Source organism: Camellia sinensis, chromosome 7, assembly GCF_055761805.1.
Source record: "Camellia sinensis isolate YWXY chromosome 7, ASM5576180v1, whole genome shotgun sequence".
Taxonomy (NCBI): Eukaryota; Viridiplantae; Streptophyta; class Magnoliopsida; order Ericales; family Theaceae; genus Camellia; species Camellia sinensis.
Genome location: NC_138967.1, coordinates 32,017,628 through 32,036,369, shown reverse-complemented (window position 1 = coordinate 32,036,369; position 18,742 = coordinate 32,017,628). Strand labels below are relative to the sequence as shown.

Here is an 18,742-nt window from a genome sequence, read left to right as displayed (position 1 = left end):
GTCGAGATCTAATTCTATTGAAGAGAGTAATGTTATATAAACAAAAAAAATTATATATAATTTTTATTCAAAATAAAATATTATTAAATATGAATTTATTTATAATAATGATAATGTTACATCATTCTTGTGAAATTTTTTCTATGAATTTTATATATCTATAAAGTTTTCTATGCAGAATTCCAAAATGTCAAAAAGCGAAGAGAACCAATATCATTGCCAAACACTTGTTATGCAGAGGTTATTGTGTGCACGTATACATATATATATATATATATACATATGTGCATGATAACAATTGAGTTACTCAAACTTCCATCATTTTTCTCTGGTATGACTATAGCTCTACATGTCACCATCGTCAATGGAAAAAGAGAAAATATCAATGTGGACAATGCAGCACTGTCAATCCATGACTAGCTACCATGATAAAATATGTACATATATATTTTCAAAAGTGGAGGATCTGAAATTCAACTTGAGCAGACTTAGAGGCAACAACAACAACAACAACAATTCTATAAATGCACTGTTTGAAATGCAATCAATCTGATGATCTTTTTCTACATCTTCTTGCAATTACGCAGCAATCAGTGGCCATTCCCAGGACCAAATTTAGTTTTGCTGCCAAACCTTGATAAAGTCCATGCGTGTTACGTGCATGCTGCAATCAAAACATTATTATCAGATGAAATCTTGCTGAAACCTCATATAAATGAAGAATCTGAGGCTATTGCCAAAAAAAATAAGGGGCCAAAGTAACAATTTGACTAGCAAATGTTGGGCAAGTGTCAAAATTCTCAACTCAGTTGCCTTGATGAAGCCTATATCAAATTGGTTTCTCAACGAAACATTCTAATTTCACACTGAAGCTCCTTTATCCAAAAGCAAACTGAAAAGTGTAATGTTATAGGAATAAATAAACTATATCTATATAATTTTTGTATAGAATGATATGAGGGAATTAGGACCCTTCATTATAAAACAAAACACCAGCACCGCTACAGACCCCCAGTGAGGTGTCGCACCCCCACTGGCCGAAACTCAAAAAAAAATAAATAAATAAAACAGTTTTTTTTTTTTACCCAATCAGCACCTGCCACCTCACTGGGGGTCGACCCCCAGTGGGGGTCCGAAGCATTAATCAACAAAACACCTATCAATGACTCTTAATCACAAAAAATGTTATCACCGCATTATTATGGTGGGATTTTTCTATATAATTTTTTGGATAAATTACAAATACACCCGTTGAGGTTTTCTTAAATACGAATTGCCCCTTATGGTTTGAAAAATTACAAATACCTCATTGTCAAAATTTTTTATTTAACAGAATTAATTGAAAAAGTGAAATTTCTAACTATTCACTTATACAATAATAAAATTATATGAATTATTAATTAAAATAAAATTTTAACATTATTAAAAACTGTTAATTAACTTGATGATTTATTAATAAAATGACTTATGTGTTGTGAAATTCAAAACCTTAGGGAACATAATGTAATTTCTAAAATCATAGAGGGTAATTTATAATTTAAGTAAACTTTAGGGATGGGTTTGCAATTTACCTAAGATTAGAATTTTCCAAATGGAATTTGTGATAACACGTGTCACGGTAAAAAGCAATATAAAAGGCCACCCCCAGTTCACCTAGTATTCCACTGTGAAACTCAAAAATGTCTCCCAGTCAAAGTGCTTGTTTGCATATCACCACAAGGCGTATTTGGTTATAAAGATAAGTTATATAAGGGTAAAATGGGTTATTCAATGCAAAAAATTGGTCAAACTGTCCACAAGATTAACCGTTGACTAACAAAATGGGAGAAACTGTTAGGCAACTATAAATGTCAAGGGAAGTCAGAGTAATTTTGTCAAATTAATATCTCCAATTATCAGGGAAGGTCCATGCAATTTACCCCCTTATTAATATTTATTTTTGACATATTTTATTAGGCGGGGTTAGAAATTTAACATCATTTTAGCACTGGATTGAACTTGGACACGAGAGATATATATATTTTCTAACCTAGGCCGGCCAGTCGTTCAATGCCCACCCTTAATAGTGTATAGTTGTACTCAACCACTAAACCACAAATTTCACAATCAATCCCCAATAATGGGCACTATGGTGATTTAGGGAGGCGAAAGGACAATAAGAGATGCATAAAAATGTTACACCACAACAGAAAGATTTTCAAGGAGCATATGAACTATAATTCTTACTCCACTGTAGTGAACTAGCTATCACTACAAGAAAAAGCATTTTCGGCGACTAAAAAATCCCCTTTCGTCACTGGAAGTAGCATTTTCAACGACTAAAAAAGCATTAGTAGCCAAAAGTGAAGACTTTTGGCGACTAAAACAATTTAGTAGCCAAATGTATGGGTATTGGTGACTAAAAATCTATTTGGTCGCCAATATATGGCTTTTACAGACTACAAAAATTTTAGTAGCCAAAAGTAAGGACCTTTAGCGACTAAAAAAAATTTAGTAGCCTAAAGTGAGCTTTTCGGCGACTAAAAACATGTTTAGTAGCCAAAAGTGAGCTTTTTGGCGACTACAAACATTTTAGTAGCCAAAAGTAAGGCCCTTTGGTGATTAAAAAAAATTTAGTAGCCTAAAGTGAGCTTTTCAGTGACTAAAAACATGTTTAGTAGACAAAAGTGAGCTTTTTGGCGACTAAAATTAAGTTTAGTCGCCAAAAGTGGTAATTTTAGCGCGGAAAATTTATTTTTGAACGACTAAAAAATAATTAGTAACCAAAAGTATAGAATTGGCAACTAAAATTATGTTTAGTCGCCAAAAGTGGTCTCTTTTTTTTCTACTAAATAATTTATTTTTAAATAAATTATGTTTAATAAAAAATAATTATGTTTATATATATACTTTTATATTAATACGGATTTATGTAGTATATAAATAATATATGTTGCATCTATAATCATATGGTGTTATGGAGGCGTAGTGGGAAAAGTGTGTTGTATAAGGTTTATGGTGTGGGAGGTTCATGGTTCGAAACTTCAGAAGAGTAGAAGGATAATTTTTTTTTTTTTCACAAATAAGCTTTTGGCGACTAAAATCTTTGGTCGCCAAAAGCTTGAGTATTGGCGACTAAAAAAATAGTTGGTAAATGTATAATTTAAAAAAATATAATTGACTATTGGCGACTAAAAATTTAGTCGTTAAATGTATAATTTAAAAAATATAATTTAGCTCTGGCGACCAAAGTTTTAGTCGATAATACCTTTCGCAACCGTTTTCCAGCGACCAAACCGGCGACTAAAACATTTAGTTAGGGAAACTTAAAAACCGACTTTTGGCGACTAAAAATTGACTTTTGGCGACTAAAAATTTAGTAGCCAAATGTGTTTTTTCTTGTAGTGTATAGAAATTTAAATTACATGCAACCATTGATAAAGAAGTTTGATACTATAATTTAAAGGGCAGTCTCTAGTTATTGAATGACTTCACACAACATCCTTGTACATCAGAGCTCCAAATGCAAGGAGGCAACCTAGCTTGTATGTATATGCAAATGAGTAAGAGGCATGTAAAAGAAAATCGTTTCCTACAAAATTAAAAATCATCCTAATATGCTTTCTTAAGTAAAATTTCTAATTTGAGACAAATCAATCAATTCTCACTCTGAATCCAATTTGTTATTACAAGATCCGTGGTCCAATAGTCTCAACCCACTAATTGCTATAACAGTAAAACGAATTGACGGAAAATGGTGGATGATAGGTGGTGGTTGAGAGAAAGAGTGTTGACTAGCATGACCCATGAAGCTGAATCAGTTTTATTTGTTGCTATTCTTTAGGATTGCTGAATCAGTTTTATTTGTTAGTATTATGACTATTTATTTATGCTATTTTTTAGGCATTTAGCTGTTATGCTCAACATGTGGCAGATTTTTCTGCAATTCAGTTTTCATTATGCTGTATAAATAGATAGCATGTTGCTCAATAAAAAAAATTGCTTTATGTAGTCTCAAAATTAGCTTCTCTCATTATCTTTAGTCTTTGGTTTCCTAAATATTCATCAAACTGGTATTAGAGCTGCAATCTTGAGGGACCTGTGAGAGAGCTCAAACACAATTTCTAGACACTTATCACCTATCACTCTAAAAACCTATCCAGAATGAATTCAAAAAATTCATTCACTACAATTGCACCTCTAGTGTTTGATGGAACAAATTATCAGGTGTGGGCAATTAGAATGGAAGCCTATCCTGATGCTAATGATCTATGGGAAACTGTTGAACAAGTATATGAAGTTCCACCTTTGCCAGACAATCAAACGCTTGCACAAATCAAAAATCAAAAGGGAAGGAAGCAAAGAAAATAAAAAACAAGAGCGACCTTGTTTGTAGCAGTCGCATCCACCATTTTTACTAGAATAATGACGCTAAAAACAGCCAAGAAAATTTGGGATTTTTTGAAGCAAGAATACGAAGGAAATGAAAGGATCAAAGGGATTCAAGTGTTGAATTTGGTCCGAGAATTTGAGATGCAAAAGATGAAAGAATCAGAAACAATCAAGGAATATTCTAACAGACTTCTTGGCATTGTCAACAAGGTAAGACTCCTTGGTACTGATTTTTCTGATTCTAGAATTGCTCAAAAGGTCCTAGTCACAATTCCTGAAAAGTTTGAAGCTATAATTTCATTTTTGGAATACTCAAAAGATCTGTCAAGCATTACTTTGGCAGAATTGTTAAACGCACTGTAGGCACAAGAACAAAGAAGGCTTATGAGGCAAGAAGGATTTGTGGAGGGTGCTTTTCAAGCCAAATCACAGAACAACAATGGTGGCAAAACAAAAAAAAAAAAAAAAAAAGGCAAAGCAAAAACAAAAAGCTTGGAAACACAGTAACACTCAAGTCTTTCCATCTTGCTCCTACTTCAAAAAAGCCAATCATCCACATAATAAGTGTTGGTGGAGGCCAGATGCAAGATGTCACAAGTGTGGTTAGTTAGGGCACATGAAAAGAATATACAAGACTCAATAGCAACAAGAAGAAGCCAAGGCTACTAAGGATCAACCTCAAGAGGAGCTGTTGTTTGTGGTATCATGCTTTGCCACCAACAGTTCCATAGAAAGCTGGCTTATAGATAGTGGTTGTACAAACCACATGACTTATGATCGAGAGCTCTTCAGAGAGTTTGACAAGACTGCTATTTCTAAAGTCAGAATTGGAAATAGAGCACACATTGCAGTAAAAGGCAAATGAACAGTAGCAATTGAAGGCCACACAAGTCTGAAATTAATTTATGATGTTTTATATGTTCTTGACATTAATCAAAACCTTTTGAGTGTTACTTAATTGTTGGAAAAAGGCTATAAGGTGCTGTTTGAAGACAAAAATTATGTGATTAAAGATACAAAAGGTATAAAGGTGTTCAAAGTTCAAATGAAACGCAAAAACTTTGCCTTGGATTTGATGAAAGAGGAGCAGGAAACTGTACATAAAAAGGATAGCAATACAGTGCTTTGGCACAAGAGATTGGGGCATTTCCATCACGTCGCTTTACTTTTCATGAAGAAAAACAATCTGGTGAAAGGCTTGCCTGAATTAGAGGAGCCTTCTAAATGTGTTGGCTATTGGTATGGGAAGCAAACCAGGCTTTCTTTCCAACAAAACAAGGCTTAAAGGGCTACAAAGAGGCTATAATTAATACACACAGATGTAGGAGGACCAATGAAAACACCATCATTGAATGGCAGCAAGTATTATATTGCTTTCATTGATGATTACTCAAGATTGTGTTGGATTTATCTTATGGAGCTTAAATCTGAGGTTGCTAACATCTTTGGGAAGTTTACAGCTTAGGTTAAAACTCAAAGCGGATGCAAAATGCAGGTGCTCAGGTCTGATAATGAAACTGAATATGACTCTGAAAAATTTAACAAGTTTTGTGAAGATGCAGGCATTGAACATTAGTTGACAGCATTTTACACTCCTATATAGAATAGTGTTATGGAGAGGAAAAACTGGACAATTATGGAGATGACTAGGTGCTTGCTTCACTACAAAGGGCTGCCAAAGAAATTTTGGGTCGAGGCTGTAAATACAGTAGTTTTTCTGCTAAACAGATTGCCAACAAAAGCTTTGTAGAAAAAGACTCTTTTTGAAGCATGGTTTGGCTACAACCCAAAGTTGCTCATTTGGTTGCCTATGTTTTTCTTACATCCCTCAAGTTAAAAGAGACAAATTGGACAAGAAAACTGAATCTGGGATTTTTTTAGTCTATGATCTACTTACCACAAAGAAACAAAGTAATTGTCAGCAGTGATGTTCAATTTCTTGAGTTAGATAACTGGAGTTGGAAGAATGACAAGATGCTTGAGGTTTAGGAAAAGAATGCTGATGTAGATGATGAACCTATTCAAGGAACCAGATCACTCTCTGACATTTATCAGAGGTGTAATGTTGTTGTAATGGAGCCTGCAGGGTATGAAGAAGCTGCAACTGATCAGAAGTGGATAGCTGCAATGAAGGAAGAGCTAAAGATGATTGAAAAGAACCAGACATCAAAGTTAGTAGACAGACCTAAACACAAGAAAGCTATAGGAGTCAAGTGGGTTTACAGGACCAAGCTCAATCCTGATGGTTTTGTAAACAAGTACAAAGTAAGACTTGTTGTCAAGGGATATGCCCAAATGTTTGGGGTAGATTTTTCTGAAACTTTTTCCCTAATTGCTAGGTTGGATACCATAAGGATGTTGCTGGCTCTTGCTGCACAAAAAGGGTGGGTTATACACGAAATGGATGTTAAGTCAGCTTTTTTGAATGGATACTTGGAGGAAGAAGTTTTTGTGGAGCAACCTGAAGGGTTTGTTTTTCAAAGACAATAGGAGAAGGTATATTGACTGAAAAAAGCCCTATATGGTTTAGAACAAACACCAAGGTCCTGGTATAGCAGAATTGATGCATACTTGGTGAACTTAGGCTTTGAAAAAAGTCTGAGTGAATCTACTTTATATATCAAGAAGACTGATGATGAAATACTTGTGTTATCTCTATAGGTTAATGATCTACTTGTTATATGAAGTAGTAAGGAGTTGATTGACAAGTTTAAAGAAGAAATGAAAGATGTCTTTGAAATGACAGACCTTGGGAGGATGACATTCTTGCTTGGTATGCAAGTACATCAAAAGCAAAATGAAATATTTCAATGCCAGCATAAATATGCAAAGGAAGTCCTCAAAAAATTTAGCATGGAAGAGTGCAAGCCAATTGCAACTCCAATGAATCAAAAAGAGAAGTTTTGCAGAGAAGATGGAGTTGAAAAGGTGAATAAAAGGTGGTATAGGAGCCTAATAGGCTACCTAATGTATTTAGCTGCAACCAGGCCAAATATCATGCATGCAATGAGTTTGTTATCAAGGTATATGCACTGTGCTAGTGAAATTCATTTTCAAGCAACAAAAAGAATTCTTAGATATGTTAAGGGCACAATTGATTATGGAATAAGGTTCAGTCAAGTTAAAAACTTCAGTTTCCATGGTTATTCTGATAGTAATTAGGTTGGATGTGTTAATGATATGAGAAGCACCTCAGCTTACTGTTTTAGCTTTGGTTCTGGAATTTTTTTCATGGTGTTCTAAAAAGTAGGAAGTCATAGCTTAATCCACAACAGAAGCAGAATATGTAGCTGCTGCTGTTGTTGTGAATCAAGCCCTTTTGAATCAGGAAACTCATAATAGATTTGCATACCGAACAATAAGAAGGCACACAAATATTTGTGGACAACCAAGATGCAATTTCAATTGTTAATAATCCAGTGTTCCATGGCAAAACAAAACACTTCAAGATAAAGTTTTATCTTCTAAGAGAGGTACAAAGGAAAGAAGAAGTGCAGTTGATCTATTGCAAAGCAGAAAATCAAAGTGCTGACATCCTAACAATGACACTTCTAAAGATTAGATATGAATTCTTGAGGCAGAAGTTTGGTGTATGCAGCTCCAGAGTCAAGGAGGAGTGTTGACTGGCATGACCCACGAAGCTGAATCAGTTTTATTTGTTGTTATTCTTTAGGATTGTTGAATCAGTTTTATTTGTTAGGATTATGACCATTTTTTCATGCTATTTTTTTAGCATTTAGCTGTTATGCTCAACATGTAGCAGATTTTTCTGCAATTCAGTTTTTATTAAGCTGTATAAATAGACAGCTTGTTGCTCAATAAAAAATTTCCTTATGTAGTCTCAAAATTAGCGTTTCTCATTATCCTTAGTCTTTGGTTTCCTAAATATCCATCAGAGATAGAGAAGAAGTTGTGAGGTTAGGGATGAGGGTAAGTTTGGAATTACAAAGGGTAAAGAGAGAGAGAGAGAGAGAGAGAGAGAGAGAGAGAGAGAGAAAAAAGTGAAACTTTCAAAATTTTCAAGTAGATGTAGAAAGAAGGCAGGTGCAGTGAGAAAAAAATGTAGGTGTAAATAAAAGCACTGATAACCTTCGATGCAAAGTGGAGTATCTATTGTCTACATATTTCTGTCTTTTTATAGGATTTTCTTTCAAGACGAAGATTACTTGCAACTCAATGGTTGAAAGGTTCTAAAGGCGTCATGTTTGATGGAAGTGATAGTATTTATATAGAGGTGTCAGGTTAACTTTGATTAAGAGAACATTGTCCTGCATATTTTACGTTCTTCACAATCTTAACCTTAGTAATAAAGCATTTGGAGAAGTTGCAGTGTGATTTTCCTTAGGAAGGCATAGGTAATGAGTTTTTCATTTGGTGGATTGGGACACTTTCCCATTGAGGGAAGGAGGATTGGGAATTCAGACGCTTGCTATCTTTAATTAAACTTTGTTGGGGGAAATGGTTGTGGAGGCTTGGGACACTTCGTGTATTGCAGACTGCCCCCAACAACACTCCACCATCGTCGTTGACTGCACATCATCAACATTCATACTTTGACTACTATCACGATGTAAACCCATCTCAATCTGTCAACATCCACAATCTCAACCCCTAGCATCGCAACCTATGTTACATGGATTCTTGTAAATGTATGAAGTATTTGTGCCAAACACTCGATACTTGAATAAGTGTCTGAGATTTGTGTTCCATATGTAGTAATTTGAGTTTTTACCATATGTAAAACACTATTTTCATATCACAAAGCACGTTCTCTATTCTTAAGGAGGCCTGCACCATTTAGGTTATCCAGAAGGAACGAAATGACTAATGCCATAGGTGGCTAGGACATCTTTCTACCACCCTTTTTGGTCACTTTTAACGAAGGAATGGGGCTACAACTAGGCCAAGGCCCACCATGGAAATTTGGGTTAGGCTGTAATCACTTACTAACAATTGGCAGCCCAGTAGGGCATTAATAGGCAATGTGAGGTGATATGGGCCAATGGGGGAGGCCCATGGACCATAAAAGGGGCATATATAAAACTAAGGAGAAGCTTGGGCTTCACCTCTAGCAACAACTAGAAAACAGCCCAATGTCTGGTCCACTAGCAATCAGCAAACAACAAATAACAATCAGCTATGGGCTAAGAACCCAAGAGTAATTTCTAAACAATTTACATAATCTTATCTAAGAATATTATACTATATATATATATATATATAAATATTCAGGGTAGGTCCCTACTCTCATACCCAACTTTTGGGTACATATCTTATATATTAAGATTTAGGTTTAAGAAGGTCTAACGCTTGAACAAACAGTCGCACTTTATATCTGTACTTGAGACCATGTAATATAAGCAACAATCCTACAACCATACACATTGGTGCAGGGTTGGATGAGGAAAAGAAAAAAGGAATTGACCGTTAATGAACTTTATCAAAATGAAATTGTTTTGCATCTATTATATGCAAGTCTTTCAATATTCATCTAAAAAAGCCAACTAAAAGACACCACCACTTGGAGATAAAAACAAACAAAAGGAGAGGTTTATGGACATGTGAGGGGATAAGGTATCCTAAAATATAGCAAATAATACCTGTAATTATCTATACACACATTAATAGAAGATTGGTGAGGAAAAGCAAACCAGCAACGACCATTAATCAACAAATCTATTAGACTTAAAGGGATGAGGTAGCCCTGTTGTGAACTTGGGGTACTGCCAACATAACGCAGTAGTGCAAGTTTGGATGAGGAAAGGGAAAAAGGTATCAATCCTTATTTAATGAAATTGGAAAGAATTACTTATGCTTCCATTCTATTTAATTCTTCAAATACTTATTAGAAAAAGGAAACTAAAGATGGTGTCTTAATGAACTAAATGAAACACACACCCAAAAAAAAAAAAGTGAAAAAACATGCTATAGGTTTTAGAGAAACAAGTAAACTCTTTGGCAAAAAAATAAGTATTTTAAGGGTAATGCTATTCATACTCTCTTTTTTTACTAAAAATACACTTTTTGTCTTTAGCAGGCAAAGTTACAATAAAGTCCTTCACATTTTTGCCAACTACTTCAAGTGCCTCTACAAAGATCTTTACACTTTTGCATTTTTCTCTCCTGCGAGGGGCAGTTTTGACATTCATGCAAAAGTTGCATAATAAGAACAAAAAATGGAGTGTTTTTGGTGAAAAGGGGAGTGCAAATAGCATCACCCTGTTTTAATTAACTAAAGTTCACAGAATTTGTTAAGATTATGTTCACATTAGAAGAACCACGTAATAGGTATTTCCATTTAAAGGGAAAAAGAGATCAAAACAAAAACAAAAACAAAAACAAAAAGGTGGACTACGGGCACAAGAGGGGTAACATATCTTTGCGGCACTACTCACAAACTAACTAGCTCAAACATAGACATGCAATAAGACATAGACATCACATGGGCACGTCAAAAAATTAATTTTTAAAAAATACAGGACACAACACCCTTAAGACATGTTAAAATTTTATATTTTTACAAATACATAATATGTGATATATGTAAACAATTTATTCAAAGATAATGAAAATATGTAACATAACACTAATTACATTAAAAAACTAAATATTTCATAATTTAAATATATCATTCACATAACAACTACATTCTAAAGAATGGAAAATAATTATAAATATTGTAGTACACATGATATATTCATCATATAAATGTTTTAAAATAAATTTAGACTAGTACATAAGTTGTGTTTTGAAGAATGTTGAACATTATTATTATGAAGAGATTCATCAGATTGGACATGTTTGAAGTGTTGGTAAAGCGTCTAATTTTATAAATTTGATTTTGTTTGATTAAGACACGTTAAAAATGTGTTAGACAAGACACGTTTCCTTTGCAAAACGTTACTTCTTAGTTCACAACCATGCACAAACTATCGTAGGATCAAGTGAGGCAAAGGGAAAAAGTTCTGATAATTAATTTTCTTTTCTATATAAATCTTCAAATACTTATTAGAAGATGCTAACTAAATCTACCCACGAAAGGAAAAAGAGGAAAAGACAAACAAAAAAAGGTAACTATGGATGTAACAAGGATAAGGTAGCCTGTGGCGATACCCAAAATCATGCACAAAATGGTGCTAGATGGATGAATAATTGTGATTTCATCTTGTTACAATTCAAAGGCCTCCTGCCCTGCATGCACAAAAGAAATGCTTGAGATACTAATGAGGGTGATATTAATTAGGTCTCGCCCTCTACAAAAGGGTACCACGTCTCTTAGTTTTGCACCAGCACAATCCAAGAGAAATGCCTAGCCCATATTTGTTAGTGTTGTTCCTTGCAGCAGTAGTTCTCACCACTTCCTCTCTTGCTAACTTTAACGAGAAGCTATCGCTATATGATCAAGAGCCACAGAATCATGTTGAACATCATGCTTCATTGAAAGAGAGTAAATTGAGGCACAAGCTACTGACTACAAGGGATCATGAGCCTGTTGGAGAAGAGATGTTGTCAAATTCAATTAAAGAAAAAAAAAAGGTATTAGGTTACAACCAAAACGGCCACCAAGCAAGCCAAGGCCATCTCATCGTTTCTGACCACCAATGACTTGGACAATCACAAGCCACCTATGAAGCCTCCAACACCATCCACCGCAACTTATGCTTAAGAATAAATAGCACCCTTGCTAGAATAAGAGCTAATGCTCAGTAACCATATCTCCGCCTTATTTTATATGAATAATTATTACTTTTCCGTGTTAATTAAGGTTTTCTTCCTTTAGAACTTTCAAATTTTGATTTGCAGGACAAGTCTTGGAGGATGAAATGAATATAAAGTAGGACTCTCAAGCCGAAATGAGTGAAAATGAAAATAAATAAATAAGGATTAAAATAATGAAAGCTAATTACATTATATATTAGTTGCTAAGTTTATTAGCATATTTCTTTTAGGTAGCCAGATTGTCTTCTTGATTGCAAACATATAAACCATTTATGCATGTCTTTGTAATCAACTACTCTGGTTTGTTGTTATCTATTAGATTCAAACATCGTATTTTTAATTTAATTAGCAAACCACCCCAAATTAAGTGTGTCCTAATAAAGTAGGGTCGGGTAATATGAACTTTTTCCCATAATTTCACTTCGTCCAAAGGTATGTTCAATTAAATTAAATAATCCCTTCTTTCTTTCTTTATTTTTATTCTTATAAATACAAATTAATGCAAACTTCACTTTACCCCCTATAGTTTGGGTTGGGTGAGAATTACCCCCTGACATTCGAATATCACCATATAACCCCCCTATGGTTAATGGGGTGATGTGCACAATTAACATTGTTAACATCAAAAATAAAAAAACTATTTTGGCTTTGTATATATTAATTTTATTTAACATTTCTCATTCAACAGGTGTGCATTTGAGAAGAGCAAGAGAGAGAAGAATCAATGGTGGACATCAGAATCAATGGGGAATATATTCATTCAGTTCATACCTGAAAGGTTGACATAGTAAATCAGAGCGAGTCTTTAAGAGGTTTTACATTGAACACTTGTGACCCAATTTAAGAAAGAGCTCAAAAAAAAAATAAATTAAAGCCTACATATCTAAGAAGTTTTTTTTTTTTTTCCTTACTCTCTCTTTCTCTCTAATCTACCTTACCTGATGATTCGAATTCGGATGCCCGTCGCGGGCGCACACACCATGGTCGCAACAGTGGTCATGGGAGAGAGAGAGAGAGAGATTGAAAATACTGTTTTCGGTGGATTTGGTTGAGAAATTTATTTTCTAATTTGTGGTTTTGAATGATGTTCATTCAGAGAATTGAGTCTTGGAATTTGTAGAAATGGGTTATCGAACGAAATGTCGGTTTTATCTTCAGTTAGATCTTCATTGAAATCAAAGAAGATTATATATACATATATATAACTACAGATTATATACATATATATATATATATATTTTTTATCAGCAAAAAAACACTTTATTGATGAGAAAAACATACATTACATATGAAAAAACGTCAATAAAGAAAGGAGGTGTAGAAAGCATCAAAGTACACCCCCCAATCCCAAGTAGGTTGGCACCAAGGAAGGTACCCAATCATTTGCTAGCACCACCGAAAGTTGGTGAGAAACCAACAAGAAAAGAGAGAAAGAGAAAAAGAAAAAAAAAACACCAGATGATACACCAGAAGGCAAACACTAGGACCAATCCAAAGCATACTGCTGAATAGCTTGTATGTGTACACCATCAGGTAATACATCACTGGTACAACACCCCATTTCTCATCACACAACAGAGCAGCTCCCTCCTCAAAATCAGTTCAATAGCAGCATTCCATTTCTGATGTATCATTCCTCACCACAATCCAGAATCAACTAGAGCAACACGACCAAATACTGCCACACCAAAATCAGGATCCAATACCTCCTCCATTGCTGACTCATCACCATCCAGGGGAACTGTGCGCACCTTGAAACTGGCAGGCATCAACCCTTGACCAGGACTATGACAATCTATTATTTTCTCCCAGCTCTGACCACCATTCAGCAGACCTGAGCACCAGTATGAGACCTGGACTAATATGGTGAGCATCCCTTCCCCAAACCAAAACCGCAGCATACCAATCAACAAGCAACCAATTATCTCCAAACATACCAGGGACCACCCCATTATACCATTTACCTTTACCATGAAGCCTACCCAACAGCAATCAAGCCTAGAACAGAGTTCCACCTGATTAATAACAGATGAACAACTGAACAGAAGCACACTCAAGACCAAATAACAACACCAAGCCAGTTGAGCACTCTAACAAATCAACATCCTCAATACCACTGTCCACTGCACTCTAGCAGATAAGCAACATAACAGATGAACAAATGAACAAAAGCACACTGAAGACTGCCCAAGCACTCTAACAAATGAACATCCTCCAAACCATTGTCCTCTGCACTCTAGCAGATAAGCAACCAGATTAGCAGACAACAGCAGACAGCAACATACATCAGCAGCAACATACAGCAGACAGCAACATATATCAGCAAACAAAATTATGCCACACAACACAAAACACAGCATCCAATATTCTAGAATCCAGTGAATGCAGCAAGACAGTCTATACTCAGCTCCCCTATCTTAAACAATAATGAACCTGGTGTAAATTAAAAACTACATCATTAATGGAGAACTCTACTTTGGCTGGGGAGGATTTAACCCACAAAGCGATTCTTACTTTGACAACCTCACATAAGTCTTCTAAATTTGGTTGAAAACCATTAAAGACACAATCATTCCGATGCTTTAAAGTGGACCAAAGGACAGCCAAAGGCACAACCTTCCACATCACTTTCTTAAGCTTCTTCATCTTGCAAAATGACCACCACTGCAATAGCCCTTCCACTGAGTTTGGCATCACCCACTGAACACCCCACCACATCATAATCTGAGACCACAGTAGCCAGAAAAATGGGCAAAAAAGCAAGATATGGTTGACCGATTCCACCTCATTTTAACAGAAAACACAGCTCACATTGGCAGCCTCATCTAAAATCCCAATTCTTTGGAGGTAGCTGGATGTTTTCATCTTGCCTAACCAAGCCAACCTATAGCGATCCCGGTTTCCCCTTTTCTTTAACTGTTGTACCCGGACTTAGGTTCCGTGGAGTTGGTTGTTGTATATGTCTTGTTTACATCCTTTACTCCTTGCATTCGAGTCTTGGGTTGTGTTGGGCGAGTTTGAAATAGGTTGGTTGGACTTAGAAACCAAGAGTAGTTGCCCAGATTTTGGCCTTCACGCTCGAGCGAGGATTTTGACGCTCGAGCGGGCCCTTCGTTATTGTCTGTCCGCTCGAGCGGGGTTTCCGACGCTCGAGCATAGTTTTCCATCTTCCAGTATCTCCTCTGCAGAGTTGTGCGCTCGAGCGGGAGTTTTGACGCTCGAGCGGGATGTTGTGTGTGACGCTCGAGCGAAGAGGGTTGATGCTTGAGCGGAGGTATGGTTCTGTAAAAGTTCTGGAAGTGTGTATCCGCCGCTCGAGCGGGATTGTTGACGCTCGAGCGGGGTGTAGACGTCCCCAAACGCCCCGGGAGGGTGAGCTCCCGTTCCGTTCATTTGGGGTCACTACAGCTCAGGACTCTAAAATTGTCACGGTTCTAAGTCTGAACCAAAGAGCCCAAATCCGGCAAATCGTTTTGAGAAAACAGATTTTTTTAAAAGAAGTGCCAAACATGGACTGCTTTGCCAGATACAGAGTCGCCACCTAAATATTTTATTTTGGGGGAAATTTAGGAAACCCTGACTCGTTTGCCTAAGGCCACGTGTCCGTCATCACCAAAGTTGCCTCGGCTCGGGAACTTGGGTACGATTGGGGAAGGTCACTTCGTGAGCACCCCCGCTTGCCCGATCAAAGATCGGCCTCTACTAACCATGATATCTAGTTTTGAAAACATTGTGTGTTCTTATCCCAGTTATTAGCCTAGATTTACTATGTGATACGCACAACATACAAGTATAGACTGGGTCACCTGAATTGGAACAAAACATTTCACGTTTGTTTTTGAAAGATGGTTTGCTACTCGCAAGTAGGCTTAAAGATGCAGATTTTGCCACCCTTAGGTGGGCTTAGAAAAAATGGTTTTACCACTATCTAGTGGGCTTAAAACAAACAGTTGATGATTTATTCCAATCTAAACAACCCAACCTTCACCCACAGGCATTCAGGCAGTTATATCACATAAGCAAATAGCCTCATGGTAAGCATGCTATTCATGGCAGTCACTCACACGCATGCAAGGATGCTAAAGCATAAAACTCACCGAGTACTCCAAGCCAAAAAAGAAGCTAATTAGAAATCCATGCATGATCCTAATTATACAGAAATGCCTAATGCAACACATGCAAAAATGCAACTATAGCAGGCTCGGCTATTCTAAACATGGCATATGAAATGCTACAGCTAACATGTATTCAATTTGGAATTGAAAATACAATGCAGTTAGTATGATGCGCCGAGCCCGGTGCATGCAAGACAGATGAATGAATGCAAACATGATATCATACTGTATGCTAATTGAAACATGCCCTAATCTAACCATCATAAGCGGATAAATAAAAGGGAGAAAGACGTGGGGTTGGAAGACATACAACACACACACGCACACTTATTACAGTTGTGCCCTCGCGTAGAGGGTCCAAATGAATAGTACAGTCCAAATAATACAGTTCGAATAATACAATCCGAATATAAACAAATTCCTAATTAATTTACAAATTAACTAAGAAAGCTAGAAACTGGCATGCAAGCCAGGGACTGCCTTGACTTTGATGAATGATGCATGTCTGGGCTGCCTTGCGCGGAAATCCACTGGGATGCCCCGATTAGCCTCTGTTTTTGTAATTTTTCTTGAAAAGCGCGCCAAGCTCCGAAAGGTTGCTAATTCTTGATTTGCTGCAACAGAGAGCAGGAAAGGGGCATAGCAATGTATTTTCACATATGTATGCATGTCTCGATCCTCGTGCCACCAATCACGCATATCGATGCATAATGGCCGAGGAGTCGAATTGTGCAACTCGATATAAAATGAATGCACATGAAAAACTCAACTAAAACCTAACTCCATCATGGATAATCCGGAGTGTCGGTGACTGGGGGAATTGAGACACGTTCCGCCACTCGGAGTACGAAACGTACCTCGTTTCCCGTGCTCGGGCTAACTCCTATCCCAAGCACGATACAATATGCATGATATGCATGAAATGCAACTAAATATACAACCTAGCATGCACAATGCTATGAAATGGCATACACGATGCACGAGGTAACATGGTGTACACAATGCGCTACCATACAACCTAGCATACACAATGCTATGAAATGAAATGGCATACACAATGCACAAATGGACTTACACTAACACAAGTGGACCTCAGCCACACTCACATAAGAGGCCAATAGATGAAAATGAGACAACTCGGAATGCGTGCATACATGCACGCAAACCGAGGACCGAACCTAAGGCACGGAATGCCACTCTAACAAGACATGGCAAGGCATGGAATATGATATGCAAACATGCAAATTTCAGCAGCAAAACATGACCCAAAACAGCCCCGAATCATAGGAATATGGCACCTGATGCATGAAATGGTCCCGAAATACGAGATTAAGCACATGAAATGACTTGTAGCTACATCAAGCATGCATTATTTGATCATGACATGTAAAGAAAGAATCAAGGCAGCCCCAAAACAAGCATGTTTTCAGTTCTAAGCAAGGCCAAACAGCAAACACAAATAGGGCAAAACTAGCATGCAAAAATGGCCCTAAATGTGAGATAAAGAAGCAACTCACAGCTGCTGACCCCAAAAAGATTAGGGCCCTTCAACAATGTTGAATAGGGGCCCAAAATATGATGTTTTACATTTTATGGCAAACCACAAAAACCAACACATGTATGGCTAAGCTCTCATGCAAGAAATGAGCCAAAAGATGGACAAAGAAGCAAGTGGAGGTTACTGGCCTCAAACACAAAGGGGCCCTTCAACAATGTTGAATAGGGGCCAAAAATGATACATTTTACAGTTGATGGTCAGACCCAAAACAGTATACAAGAATGCTCAAAATGCTATGCAAAATAGGGCCAAAAAGAGAGATATAACACAAAGTATATAAAGGATGCCTCAAACAGTAAAAGACCCTTAATGAAATATGAAGAAGGGGTCAAAATAAGACTATTTTTAGTTCTGAAAAGAGCCCAAAAACAGAAGCATCCGAGGCTAACAAATCATGCAAAAATATGGCCGAAAGAGAGATATAATGGCAAGTAGTAAATGGAGGCCACAAACAGCAATGAGCCCTTCAACAATGTTGAAGAAGGGCTCAAAATAAGCAACTCTTCAGTTTATGACATGCCTCAAAACAGATTATACATAAGCCAAAAATACTACAGAAGATAATGGCATACAAGAGGGATAATGAAGCAAGTGCAACAAGGAGGCCTCAAACAGTGAGAGGCCCTTAAACAAAAGTGAAAAGGAGCTCAAAAAAATGCCACTTTCAGTTAGGGCCGGAGCTCAAAACAGTAAGCATGTATGGCTAAGAAATGATACAAGAATAAGCTCAAAAGAGTGGGAATGGTACTCATCCTTGAAGACCAAACTTTGGTAGCTTCTTGGACCAAAATGCAGCACTCCTAAGCTCTGGAGAACACCCTCAAACTGCTGGAATGGAGGATGGAAGGGTAGGGCTATGGGTTGGTGAAGAAATGGTGTAGGGCTAAGGGTGTTTTAGCTTGGAAAATATAGAGGGAGAGAGATATAATGCAAGGGCCTTAGGGGGAAATTTTGTAACCCTAAAATCAGAGTTGGGGCT

General features: G+C 36.7%; 1 protein-coding gene across 1 annotated transcript; it reads left to right on the top strand.

The window, feature by feature from the left end:
• The first annotated feature begins 4,404 nt into the window (after positions 1–4,404).
• On the top strand, positions 4,405–12,878 carry LOC145795710 (uncharacterized). The gene is made up of 10 exons (XM_082880580.1): positions 4,405–4,730; positions 5,095–5,228; positions 5,343–5,610; positions 5,731–5,803; positions 5,975–6,070; positions 6,361–6,839; positions 7,059–7,299; positions 8,513–8,612; positions 11,714–11,876; positions 12,779–12,878. The coding sequence occupies exons 1-10, from the start codon at positions 4,405–4,407 to the stop codon at positions 12,876–12,878; spliced, it is 1,980 nt and encodes a 659-aa protein (XP_082736706.1).
• The last annotated feature ends 5,864 nt before the right edge of the window (positions 12,879–18,742 follow it).

Bases quoted from the DNA above. Each gene is read 5' to 3' on its own strand.
- LOC145795710 (XM_082880580.1), top strand. From the start codon at position 4,405: ATGACGCTAAAAACAGCCAAGAAAATTTGGGATTTTTTGAAGCAAGAA. The intron at 5,229-5,342 runs GCAAATGAACAG...TGTTGGAAAAAG, and splicing joins AGCACACATTGCAGTAAAAG to GCTATAAGGTGCTGTTTGAA. The intron at 11,877-12,778 runs GTTGTCAAATTC...CTCATTCAACAG, and splicing joins GAGCCTGTTGGAGAAGAGAT to GTGTGCATTTGAGAAGAGCA.